This window comes from Prinia subflava, chromosome 12 (assembly GCF_021018805.1).
Source record: "Prinia subflava isolate CZ2003 ecotype Zambia chromosome 12, Cam_Psub_1.2, whole genome shotgun sequence".
NCBI classification, from domain to species: domain Eukaryota; kingdom Metazoa; phylum Chordata; class Aves; order Passeriformes; family Cisticolidae; genus Prinia; species Prinia subflava.
Window position 1 is genome coordinate 8,520,291 of NC_086258.1, and position 13,400 is coordinate 8,533,690.

The 13,400-nt window shown below is 56.2% G+C and overlaps 1 protein-coding gene across 1 annotated transcript; it reads left to right on the top strand.

Moving 5' to 3' along the window:
* Positions 1–4,856: 4,856 nt before the first annotated feature.
* On the top strand, positions 4,857–13,131 carry AGPAT2 (1-acylglycerol-3-phosphate O-acyltransferase 2). The gene is made up of 6 exons (XM_063410235.1): positions 4,857–5,114; positions 8,547–8,680; positions 9,059–9,234; positions 9,382–9,477; positions 10,935–11,007; positions 11,465–13,131. Exons 1-6 carry the CDS (start codon positions 4,927–4,929, stop codon positions 11,614–11,616), a joined length of 819 nt encoding a protein of 272 aa, XP_063266305.1. The 5' UTR covers positions 4,857–4,926; the 3' UTR covers positions 11,617–13,131.
* Positions 13,132–13,400: the final 269 nt, after the last annotated feature.

The window sequence follows — 13,400 nt, forward strand, 5'->3', positions numbered from 1 at the left end:
CAGCCACACATCCCCAGCACAGGGACCAAGGGCTGCAGCAGGGGATTGCTGGCTCAGGTTGCACAGGTGGGGCACACACAGCCCATACACACCTGGCAGTCCAACCCTGGAGACACACCCAGGGCTCAGCACCACCGGCTGAATCCAGACCAGTCCAGTGGGACTCTTTATGGGAACCCAGCCCAGGAGTGCCTCGTTAGGAGAACCCAGCCCAAGTGGGCTCATTATGCTGATGATGAGCAGGGGCTCCCGAGCTGAGAAGCTCTGACACGGGAGATGCAACAAATCCAGTCCCAGGTTGTCCATCAAGAGAAGCCCTTGGCTCACAGCTCTGCCTTCCCTGCTCAGTCCATCAGTCTCCAGGTCAACCACCCAGCCCCTTTCAAAAACACAAAATCCATCAGAAACAATTTGATTTCCTTTATTTACGCATGACATTTAGGAGAAAGCCTAATCATATTGCAACTTGGAAAAAAAAAAATAGCGATTCCAATTTTACATCCTTGTGCCTGAAAGAGCTCAAGAGCTGCAGCCAGACAAGATGTTCTGTACTGGGCACACTCTCATTTCTGAGCATGGTGCAGAGACCATGACGTGCAGGGGGATTTCCAGCCTGTGGTTACAAATGTAAATGCAACAGTAAGATCTGGAAGTCTCGTGCTTTTGCTACCTCCTGTTTTTGGCAAAGTCTACCTGGAGAAAAAAATAAAAGCCAGTGCTGGGGGCCTTGGTGGTGTGCTAAGCCCAGCTGCAGTCCTTGCCCGGTGAGCACTGGCTCTGCAAACACCAATCTCCAGCCTCTCTGGTAGCCCTGGCACTCTGTGGAGTGCTGGTGTGGCATTTCTGTGTGGATCAGCATCCCGCCTTGTGTCCTGCATGGATTTAAATCCACACCTGGCTGGGGTGAAAGTCCCAGCAGATGATGTCTTACTTTTTCAATAGAGTTACTTGTAGGTGAGTAAAGGTTACAGGAAGGAAGGTTCAGATTATTTAACAGCACTTTAAAACACGTTTCTCTCTTAATTGCCTCTTCCCAGAGCCAAAGTCCCTTGGGCTCTTTGCCTTTCCAGTGGCCAGAGGAGGCTGTGCCTGCCGAGGCTCGGGCAGTTTAGCAATCTCATGCTTCTGGTCCTTGTGCAAGGCTCTGTTGCGAGCGGGGAACTGCAGCGCTGGCTTTGAAAGCACGCTGAGTCACCAGGCGGTTCCTCCCCGAGTGTTTACTCTGCTGTCACCAGAGCGCTGACGTGTGATTACCGAGGAGCCCAGCAACCGCAGGCAGCGTGGCCATGGAGCCAGCGTGGAGGCTGAGGGTCAGGCTGAAGCCCTGCCCCTGCCACTGTGGGCTCACTAGGAGCTTCCCTGCTGCCCACACAAGGAGCAGCAGGAAAGTTTCACCTCCCATGTGGCCTTTTAGGTGACAGGGAAATGAGATTCACCCACATCCTTTGCACAAACTGCTCTTCGCACTATCCTCACCAAGCAGACTGTGGTGTTCCCAACCAGGGCAAACCTCTTCGCTGTCCTTGCCAGGGCAACACTTCCAGGAAAATTGATGCCAGCCAGTGATGTCAGCCCTTGGGGCAGCCTTGCTGATGGATGCAAACAAGGTTGAGGCTCCCAGCCTGCAGCCCTGCCCGTGTGGGAGTGCTACAGAGGGTAAACACATCAGAGCTGTGATGCTGGGCTGTCCTGTGTACCCTGAGACACACAGAGGTGACACACAGTGACACCGGGCTCTGACACATCTCCCAAAGCCAGCTGCTAATTCAGAGAGGTGAGGAGGGAGGAGGACAGATAGTGTCCGGATGTGGATGGATGATGGATGGATGGATGGATGGACGGACTGACAGGGGTCTGGAAGGAGTTATAGCACATGTGTGGATTACCTGATTGTCCCCAAGCCCCTGACAATGGAGGCTGCTGTGCAGCACCCAGCACAAGGGATCGGTATCAAGGAGTTTGCACAGCCCATGGCTTCGTGCTGTCAGCCCTTCCTGTGAGGGCTCACACACACATGCCACAAAAAGGCCACGAACGAGGATGTTTGGCCGGTTGCTTCCTCCTCCCCCTCACTTTAATGTCACCAAACCCAGCTGCTGCTTTCAACACACGGCCCTTGGCAGGAGGCAAAGGGAAGAAGGCCGACGAGCTGCCAGAGGCACTGGGGGAAGCCAAGGCCAGAGGCAGGGTGAGGCAGCTCGAGTGAGATTCTCCACAAATCCAGCTTTCCTTCAGCACACCGGCATCTCCAGAGGGTCCTGCTGAACACCCACCCACCCAGCCTCGAGCCTCCTGCTGCTCTACAACCTGCACAGTCAGGAGATGGACACATTCCTCCTTCTTTCCTACCCCTCTGAGTATTTTCCCTCTTCTCTTCTCCATATGTGGGAGATATTCTCCCTGGCTCTGTTTCTTTTCCAGTCAGAAGCTAGTCATCCGCAGGGAGGTCACATGTTGTTGCCAAGGGAAGCAATAAATTTAGGCAAATAAAAGATAAAAGAACACAGCCAGATTAATGTAAGACAAGGGTAATGCTTTGGGCTTCATGGCTCTTCATGGATCCAGGCACAGAAATCCCACCAGCAGTGATGCTGCGTGGACCCCTCTGCTTGGCACTTGATGGGTTCTTGTTCCTGCCAGGGATTCTGCTCAGCTACACTGCCTTCAGGGTATCCTTCTACCATGTTTAAATAATCCAGTCAGTTGTTTAAATATGCAAAACACACAGCACAATCTAGCAAACCAGGGTTTTCTGAGAATTTGGAACTGCTTCATCCTGGCTGCTGAAGGTTGGGAGGACAGGGATGGGGTCACCTTTGCCTCTGTCCCCAAAATGGCCATGTTTCCGGGTGATGGGGTGATCCTCGTGTTGCACAGCAGGCAGAGGTTCTCGAGCCTCTTCCATCAGGCAGTTTGTTATGAAAATGTTAACGCACAGGCTGTCGTCATCTGGCAGCACCACCGCCTGCCTTATGAAATAACTCAGCATGACAGCTCTGCTTGCTCGCAGGCAGGCCCATGTCTGGCTTCTAATCTGGCATCAGAAAGCGCTCCCCTTCCTTGAGCTACAGACTAATATTAAATGTTTCATTTGCATTACTCCAGATAACGCGCTGGAGAGCGTGGGGAGAAGGGGATGGCAGCCAAGCTCCTCCAGGAGCCCACACGTGGAGCCTTGCACCAACCCCGCCATGCCGGATCTGCTCACCGCGCTTGCCGCTGGCACCGCGGCCCTGCCGGAATTTACATTTCAGATTCCCAACGTCAGCCAGCGTTTATGAGCTCCGTGGATCGGCCCGGTGACAGATCACCAGGGACTTTCTTTCCGTGTCAACAACAGTGAAAAGTCATGGGGATAACGCAGAATCGCTCCGGGCCCAGCATCTGCTCAGCTGCAAAGGTCTCGGTGACTTCCCAGGCATATGTTGGCTGGCACGGCGCTGGAGCCAGGCTCCCTGAACAGCCCACACGACACAGGCAGCGGGGATTAATCTAATGCTGTGTGGAGATGCTAATACAATAAGGGCTCTTTGTGGCATGAGCTGCAATCATGAGACCAGCTCTGAGATGTCATTGCCTGGCAGCCGTGGGGAGTGCTGGCCAGGAGCTCTCTGGAGAGAAGGATTTTGTCTCCTGCTCCCAGCCCTAAAAGCTGCTGTGGGACAGGGAAAGTGCAGTGAGTCCTCCCTTTCCGGGTGCCAGCCCGTTTGGGAACAGCACGCAACCTCTGTTGGTGAATCCAAGGACAACTGAGGGAACAACAGTTATTTTAACAGGGATAATGCATTTCCTTGATTTTTCCAGGAGCTGCAAAGCTGTAGACACCAAGGGGATGCTCAGAACCACAGGGTCACATCTTACCCCAGTGGAGTCTCCACGGAGACTCACAGGACTTGTGTTTCGCTATAAAAAGTGTTGCAAAACCAGCCGAGGTCAATGAATGGTTTGTGTTGGTTCCAGCAGACGCTTTCATCTCCCATATCAGCTTTGTACCCACAGAGCTTCAGGGCTTGATCCTGTCCTAACCCAAGCACCAGCAGGGAAAACTCCATCCTGAGCAGGATTTGTGCCAAGGGAAAACCAGCATCAAGCACCTGCGGAGAAGGTGAGCGAGGGTCCATGAGGGTCCCCAAACCTCTCCTGGTGCCCTGAGGGACACAAAATCTTCACAGCATGGACAATCCCAAAGCCTTTCCACGGCACCACACAGGCAGTTAAACCTCCCCACATGGCACCATGAGGGTCCCAAAGGCTCACAGCACTCCATGAGGGGATCTAATCCCCCACAGGGTTCCATGAAGGGACAAAATTCCCAGAGGGAATTCCCAAAGCCCCCACTGGGCTCCATGAGGGGACCAAACCCCCACAGGGTTCCATGAAGGGACAAAATTCCCAGAGCGAATTCCCAAATCCCCCACTGGGCTCCATGAGGGGACCAAACCCCCACAGGGTTCCATGAAAGGACAAAATTCCCAGAGGGAATTCCCAAAGCCCCCACTCGGCTCCATGAGGGGACCAAACCCCCACAGGGTTCCGTGAAGGGACAAAATTCCCAGAGGGAATTCCCAAATCCCCCACTGGGCTCCATGAGAGGACCAAACCCCACCAGACTTCACAAGGGCTCCATGCGGGTCCCTAAACCCCACATGCTTCCATGACGGTTCCAAACTTCCACAGGGCTCCGTGAAGCAACCAAACCGCCACAGCGCTCCACCAGGGGACCAACACCCTCCCTCCCTTCGCCGTGGCCACCCAGGCCCGCCCAGCCGCCTCAGGAATCCCCGCTCCACAGGGAACATTCCCGGCGCGCCCGTCCCGCCCCGCTGAACGAGCGGCGGGGCGGGCCGGGCCGCCCACATAAGGCGGGCTCAGCGCGGGCTGCCCGGGGAGAAGGCGGCAGTAGCGGCTGGTCCGGGTGGAGCCGTCATGGAGCTGGGCTGGCTGCTATGGGGCACGGCCGTGCTGCTGCTGCTCCACGTCCTCATGGAGCTCAGCCCCACCGTCAACTTCGCGCTGCGTATCGGCTTTTACTGCGTGCTGTGCCTGGTGTCGTCGGCGCTGGCGGCCGCCGCCTGCCTGCTGATCAACGGCGGCCGCACCGTCAAGAACATGAGGTGAGGGGGCACCGGGGGAAAGGGCGCTGGGGACAGCGGTGTCACCCCCCCGCCGCTGCCCGGAGCCCCTGGGGTGGTGGTGGTGTCACATCGGTGGCAGTGTAACCTCGGGGGTCCCCTCTAGGCTCATGGGGGGCCCGTGGCAGAGCCCTGTGCCAAGGCACGCTTGGGGATGAATCGCCTGGAAGGTGGCGGTGGTGGCTTTTTTAGCAGGAGAGCAGTGTGTGTTGAGAGTGGCAGAGCACTGGAGCAGGCTGCCCGAGGAGTGTGAGGAACTACCTGTCTGGAGACATTCCAAACGCACCTGTGTCGCTGGGTGACCCTGCCTTGGCAGATGAAGCTGATGTCTAGAAGGTCCCTTTGGATCCTGACAGTCGGGTGGTTGTGTTTGGGGTGTTTCCTGCACCAGGAGCTGGGGCTGGCAGGCTGTGTGCCATGTGCTGCCAGGGCACAGCTCTCCTGCAGCTGCTGTCAGGCCCTGTGTCCCCTGACAGGACATCTGTGGCAAGGGCCAAGGGGCTGCTGTCATCCAGCACCTCCTCTCCATGCCAAGGTGCATTCTAAGGGCAGAGCTGGCACTTCTGCTGGCAGCACAGGACAGCTCATTTCCTGGTTTTGCTCTCCCCTAGGCAGCTTTTTACCTGTGCTGACCATGTTATATGGATGCAGGGGAAAGGAGAGCCTTAACACATCCTTTAGGATCAAAGGTTGGCAGCATCTCAGCAGGTGGAGCTGGACTTTGCTTTGCAGTGTGGCTTTCACACGTAGGATTCAGGGCAGAGGGAGCGGGCACAGGGCACTGCTGTGCTGCCTTGAGGGCTGTGCCAGTCCCAGCTGGTGCCATGGTCCCAGGCAGTCTGCCCTGAGATCTCCAGCCTGGCTCTCTCTCCAGCTTTGGTTGCCTTGGCTCACTCAGAAGCAGCTTTCCAACGTTCAACCAGCTCTGCAGCTGGGAGAATTTATGATGTCAGTGATGGAGACACTATCTTTTTATTCCCCCAAAAAGTAAACCCTCTAAATTTTCTGTAAACCTCAGGGAATTATTTGGGATCAAGAACTTGCATTGAATAACTCCTCATGTTGAAACCCAGGACTGAATTTTGGCAGGAACCACCCTTTTCCTGTAACTTAAGCTGGTTGTTTCTGTGTAGTGGCACTGGCTGAAGATCCTGGTGATGTATCCCAGCCCTTGGGAGGTCCGTGGCTGAGGGAATCCAGTGAGTTCCTTTTTTCTCCAACATCCCAGGCTGCTTATTCCAGCTTGGGAAAGGGGGCTGGAGCAGAGCGTGTGCTGGTGGACAGACAGTGATAATGGTGTTGTTGCCTGGCGCAGAACACCCCGTTCTTACTGTGCTGCTGGCTCCAGTGTCAAGCTGGTGTGGCTTGGAGGAGATTACCCAGGGTGTCTGATAGAGATAGAACTGTTTATCCGTGGTAAAACATCTTGCAAGAGCTTCCAATCTGGTAAGCAGACTTCAGTAGTCCTTGAAAATCAGAGTATCCTAAACAAGCCTCTGTGACTGGCTGTGGAGCAGAGCACATGATTCTGGAGGCTGCTGGCTTTCCTACTCAGACTGTTAGGGATGCACTGAAAAGTCCCATTCCCTGGCATTTTTGTGCTCCTTGTGTCTGGCAATAAGTGCACTGGTTTTACAGCTCTCTTTTGGGATTGTTGATTCCAGCTGAGGAGCTGCTTGTGGGGTCAGAGGGGACTCACATCCATCCTTTAACCCTGTGGGTGACCTGGCCAGCCCAGCAGGGCTGCTGCTCACCCCATTCTTCTTTGCCTGCTCTGAGCTCTGCCCCTTTGCCTCTTTCAGTGTCTCACGCCACATCTTGTGCAAGGAAAGTCTGTCCCCAGGCTGGCAGGAGGAAGCTGGATGGTTGCTCTTGAGTAATGAGTAACCAGCCTCTCCCAGCAGCCGCTGAGCACTGTGACTTCCAGAGCAGTGACCTCTTTTTTGGTTGGCAGTCAGAAGGGAGGAGAAGTGTGATTTAGGTCACCCTGGTGGGCTGGCATCCCCCATGACCTCTGTGGTTCATGTCACCCTGCCCCTTCTCACCTGTGACCCTGTCTGTTCACCTGGCCTGCACCCCTGTAACCTTGGAGAGGGCTGTGGAGCTTGGGAGCTTTGCATTCCGTGCACCTCCCCGTGGCCTTTCCCTGGGTGTGGCTCTTTAGTGACACTGATAGCAGTGTCACCTTGGGGCACTGGCCTGGCCTGAACTCCAGTGTCACAGCCAGCTCGGGTGGTCTGCACAGGGGACAGCCCACAGAGATGTGAACCTTGCTGTGGGTAGGAGAAAGCTGGGGGAAGTCCTGTGGCTTAAGAGTTTGTGGGGACTTCTGGAGAGCAGATGCTAGGAGCTGCTGCCAAGCCAGGATGAGATCCTGTCCAGGTGCTCACCTCCCACCTGAGTGACAAAGATGCTTCTCAGGGGGATGGCAGTTCCCAAGCTGGACCCTTTGGTGGGGACAAAGCTGACACTGTCCCCCAATCTCCTGCTGCAGGAAGGAAAGCTCCATCCATCCCCTGTCTGCCAGGGAGAAGGTGGCCCTGAGGCAGGACATCCAGGTGATTGCTGGAGAGCAGGTCAGCTCTGGAATCAGCTTTAGGGGAGAGCAGAGCCAAGCTGGTGACTGTGCCTGCGAGTGTTGTTCACGTGCAGGCTCCTCTGCCACCTGTCCTGGTAAAGGGCTGCTCCCTTGCCCAAAATAGCCCCTGTGTTCTGCCAGCTTCTGCCTGTGTCCTTTGGCCTAGCTGGAGAGTCCCCAAGTCCCCGGGTCAGGGGTGGCATAGCTGGGCCCTGCCTCCGTGGGCTGACAAGGGCATGGAAATGTGCTCCAGTGTTGGCATGGCTGAGTGGAGCTGCTGGAGTCTCCCAGCTGGGAAAAGCTGGGAGCTCTGTCAGACCTGTAGATCCACTGGGGAAGGGCAGAAGCTTGAGCATGGGTTTGCCTGGGGGCACCCAGCATCTGCCAAGACGTGTGGGGAGCATCCTGTTTGCTGCCTGCATCCTTGCCTTGTGCAGGGAGGCGTTTCTCCCCTTCATTCCCCTCCTTCCTTGGGCACCCCGGGTTTGTTTCTATCATTGAGCACTGCAAGGAGCAGAGCTGGCAGAGCCTTCCTTGGGTGTTGGGTGTGCTGGGGAGTGGCAGCTCCTGGGGGAATTGTTTGAACTACTTGTGGGGCCCTGCTGCTTGCAGGAGGAAGAGCCTGGTAGCACCAGGGCAGCCCAGAACCATGGCACTGAGCAGGGCAGATGAGCAGCACTCCTGGAGCATGTGGGACCATGCAGGGCTGACATTTGAGTGGAGAACAGCACAAATAAGGCTGGAGGTTCTCTGTCCTAGAGCTCTTCTTGTCTCCTTCCACCCCCATTGGGTACAGCAGCTCCTGCCCTGCTGCTGACAGCTTTTCTCTTCCACAGAATCATCAGAGCTTTCGTCAGGACCTTCAAGTATTTCTTTGGCCTGAGGTTTGAGGTGAAGGGACTGGAGAACTTCAAGGTGGAGGGCCCTGCTGTCATCGTGTCCAACCATCAGAGCGTCCTCGACATGATGGGTGAGGAGGTGGTGGGAGGGAAGAGAACATTTCCCCTGCTCACCACTGGGAGAAGTCCTGCTTGTACCTCCCCTGGTGCAGCTTCCCCATCAGTGCTGCTTGTGGGAAGGGTCTGCTGTCCCTCTGAGCTGTCCCACACCTGTGCAGCACCCTGGACACTGCTGTCCTTGAGGTGTTCCCTGGGGCTGGGGAATGAGCTGCCTCTGGGGGGTCCTGCTGTCACCTGCAGCCACCCTGCCCCGCTATCTCTGCTGTGAGCCAAGCCTCCTGCTCTCAGAAGCAAGGCACCAGCCTGTCCCTGGTGGCCCTGTCCTTGTCCCTCCTGAGTGCAGGCAGGGGGGGTGACTGCTGGGTCTTGCCCTCTGCCAATCCCATTAGGGCTGATGGAGGTCCTGCCCGACAACTGTGTCCAGGTGGGCAAGAAGGAGCTGATGTACATGGGCAGCGTGGGGCTCATCATCTACCTCGGGGGTGTCATCTTCATCAACAGGAAGAGCACCAGCAGCGCCAAGATGGTGATGTCAGAGGTGGCCAAGACTATGGTGGCTGAGAACGTGAGTGGAGCTGGGTGGGGTGGCACGGGGGCATTGTGGCACTCCTGCTGCTGGCTCAGCTGGAGTTCCAGGCACCTGCAGCTCTTGGCAGAGCTGGCTGGTGTCTCAGTGGATTTCTGGAGCAGAGCCTTGTCTCTCCACGCGCAGGTGAAGGTGTGGGTATACCCAGAGGGCACGAGGAACTGCACTGGGGATTTCCTGCCGTTCAAGAAGGGAGCGTTTCACCTCGCTGTGCAGGCACAGGTAATGGTGCTTTGCCTCTGTGTGGGGACCCTGAGTGCTTCTGCAGTGGCACTGCTCACAGATCATGCAGTGTGTGCTTTGTTTGCTCTCAGATGAGCTGTGTTCCCAGGTAACACCTACTCAGGTAAACCACTGGTGTCAGAAGTGCTGCCCAGCAGCAGCCAAGAGCCTTTTCCATCCCCTCTGGGCATGAGCTGACCCTGGGATGCAGACAGTGGAGAATTGCCTTGTCCTCTCTCCTGCCTGCCTCAGCCCTGGTCCCCTCTGGAGGGAGGAGTGTGAGGGACAGGCACACTCGATCCCTCTCTCCAGGCTTTCCTGGCAGGGCAGTGCCTGTGCCCAGGGGTTCCTGGGCCATGGCTGCAGCCCAGAGCTCACTCCTGGCAGGGAGCCCAGTGGGCTTTTTCCCGGGGAAGCCCAAAGCTGTCGATTCATTCCTCAATCCCCCAGGCTGCAATGGTGTAGTGGTGATTCAGGATTGTTAATTCTTGTGCTTTAGAGCAACATCTGGGCTTGCTCTGTGTGAAAATAGCTGCTGCCTCCCTGGCAGCCATATGCCAGTTCTCGGTGTGTCTTTTCTCTCCAAAATGACAGCATTAGTGAGCAGGTAGTGGGAGAGCAGGCAAACAGCTTCATCCAACCAGAGCTGTCTCAGGAGCAGGGCGCCTGCCTGGGCACAGTGCTGGGGCAGTGTGCCAGAGACTGGGATGACTTGAGGCCTCAGGGGAAACTGGTTTCCCCAGGAGAGGTGTTACAGCAGGGATTTTGGGAAAGGGAAGAGGTGCCAGCTCTCTCACTGGGTTCCTTTGGCCAAGCCCAGGGTGTAGCCTGTGCTGTACCACCCCCATTCCTGCCTGGGTGATGCAGCCAAGGCAGAGTTTGGCAGCTGCTGGGAGGAAAGGATGACACAGAATTGGTCCCTGCCTCTGCTACACCCCCCTGAGTCACCAGCTGTAGATCCTGGCTGTGTTAGCAGCACTGGAACAACAGCTCTGCCTGCCCTCCTGGCCCTGCTTCTGTCTGACGCTTCCTCAGGAGAAATTGATAACAACTGGTGATTCCTTTTCTTAGAAACTGAAAGCAGAGCAGCCACCCTGCCCCAGTCATGTGTCTGTACAGCAGGCAAGGCCTGTCAGGACAGGCAGCCTGCAGTGTTTGATTGCAGGACAGAAAATACCTGGGGTTTGAAGCCTCACTTGGGTCAAGGAGCCCTAAAAGCCAGTGCTGAGCTGAGGCTGGAGTGGAACATGGCCCTGGTTCCTTGAGTATCCCTGTGCCTTGAGTTTTTGGGGAGTGGTTTGGATTCCATTTGATTGCTGATTGTTCCAGCCTTTGTGGGACTGTGTGCCTGAGAGCCAGGCCGGGTCAGCTCTGCTGTGTGGGATTTGCTGCCTGTCTCTGGCCTGCCCTGAGCTGCTGAAGTGCCAGTAACTCCTCTTTTTCTTCCCTTCCCCAAGGTCCCAGTGATCCCTGTGGTGTATTCCTCCTTCACCACCTTCTATAACCCAAAGACAAAGCTGTTTACATCAGGTAACAAAGGGTCACTTGGAGATGGGGTTGCTGTTGTCCCGTGTGGAGATCTGGCTCACAAGGGTGTGAGAGGGAAGCAGAGCTGGGGGAACAGGAGGAGCCCCACTGGGAGATGTTTGGAGGCAGTTCAAAGCACTTGGCACCAGAGCCTGGGCTGGGTTAACTCAGGAAGGGCTGTAATTAAATACATTGAGGGATGTTTTCATTAAAAATTGGTTACCACCTCCTGCTCTGGGCAGGCTCTGGCTGGGATGGCAGTTTGGGGTACAGGGGATTATTCTGGGTGCCACAGCAGTTGGAGCTGGGATCTAACTCTGCCTGTGCTCCCAGGGTGGGTGCCTGAAGCCCTGGCAGGGGCTGGGGGCTGTGCTGGGGCTGTCCAGGGTGGGGAACAGGGCAGAGTACAGAGCTCCTCTGTGGCCTGTGGGTTTCTCACAGGCTCCTCTCTTGTCCCCAGGCAAAATCAAGGTTGAGGTTCTGCCTCCAATAGAGACCAAAGGGCTGACATCAGACGATGTCTCCGACCTCACTGACAGATGCTTCAGCACCATGAGGGAGACCCTCTTCAGGCTGTCAGGCCGTCCAGGCGAGGCAAAGGACTCCTCCTAGAGCCTTCTCCAGTGGTGTCACCGTGTGGTGGTGGCTGAAGGGACTTGTCTGTTCTTGCCAAATACTGAAGGAACTTCTTCTCCTCTGCCGTGATTTCTGACTCTTGGGAGCACCACAGACTGGCACACACAGGGTGTCAAGCCAGCACTAAGGTTCCCCTTTGAGTGGATTTCTCTTCATTTTCTCATGTCTCCTTTTTCTGAATTTCTCAGGCATCAAATTTGTGCAACCAAAGGGCTCAATGACCAGAGAGGTGAGTTTCCCCAGCTCTTGCAGCTGGCACGGGGTGACAGCAAAAACCTGCCTGGAACCTGAGCTCTGCCTCGTGTGACTGTCCCTGCACCTGTGTTCCTGCAGGCTCAGCTCATGCTGGGCTGGCCCTGTGCTGTCCCAGGTGGAAAGCACCAGGCAGCAGTTTGTACCAGCACAACCTTGATGCTCAAACAGGGCTGAGAACTGGCTGAAAATCCAGATTTTGGCTTTTTCAGCAGCGCTAGGATTGTGATGTGCTCCCTGGACAGCCCAGAGAGCTCCCACACGCCAGTGGGACTCACGGGCCTGTCCCCTTGAGCTGCCCTTGTGTCACAACAGCATCACGTTGGGAAACTGCTGCCAGCTCCCTGCCGCGGTGGCGGCTCAGCCTGGTCACATCCCGGTGCCTGCAATGCCCCTGACGGAGGCAAAGGGCTCTGTCGTGCTCGTTTTGTCACTTGTCATGGTCAGCACTGGCCGAAAGATGGTGCCTGTGTCTCTGCTGATCTGCGAGGCGGAGCTGCCTCTCCAAGGCCTGTAAAACCCCTGCGGAGCCGCAGGGTGGGTGAGCTGCAGCTGCAACGGGGCTGGGAAGGCTTGGAAGGCTTCAGGTTCCTCTTTGGGGGACATAAACCCCTCTCCCAGTCAGATAAAAGGATTTCCCCTGTGCTTTGGGGTGAGGGACCAACAGAGCTCCTGGATCCCTCCCCGGGAGCTGTGGAATGTCGATGCCCTCGGAGGCTGGGTCAGGTCCAGGGTTCCTGTAGTTTTAGCTCTGCTGTTCATGGCACAGGGGACCTTGGGATAATCCACCTGGGGCTGCTCAGGTAACCAGCACACGCAGCTCCTGCAGCCTGCAGCGGTGCAGTTGTGTTTGTCTGGTGTTTTGGGGCTAAAGCCTCAGCTGGGAAAGGCAGGGAGGGAGCTCCATGGAAGGAGCTGCCAGGGCCTTCATTGGAGGGGCCTTACAGTACAGACTCAGGGGAGGGGAAGGGTCGGGGTGGGAGGATGGGAACCAAACCAGCACTTTGTGAGAGTGGCAGATAAAGGGCTGTCAAAGAGGGTCAACCCAGGAGGGCCCTGGGAGGGCTCCTGGGGAAGGGAACCACGTCTGACTCCTCCTGGGAGGAGGGAGCAGTGCCTCTGTGTGCAGTTGTCTGCTGTTCACTTTTAATTGGGCTGAGAATGTTATGTGCTTTACAAAAAATCGAGGAAAAAAAAAAAAAGAAAGGAAATTACACCTTTGGTTATTTAAATAAAGAAGCCTCTTGGTTTTGTGTGTGGGCTGAGGGAGGAGGATGTGGGGTGCTGAGCCCTGAGCTCTTGCAGGGGGTGGGTTTGGTGATGGAGGGGCAGGGGGGGCCCTTGTCCCCAGCCTGTGCCCCCCAGGCAGGAGGGCAGTGCTTCACCCAGCCTCGCTGGTGAGGCTCCATCCCAGCTCCAGGGCTCCTGGAGAGCAGAACAGGAGCTGCAGCGTGGGCACCCAGCTTTGCAGCACCTTTGGAGGCACCAGGGGCTCCTGTCCCCTGTTG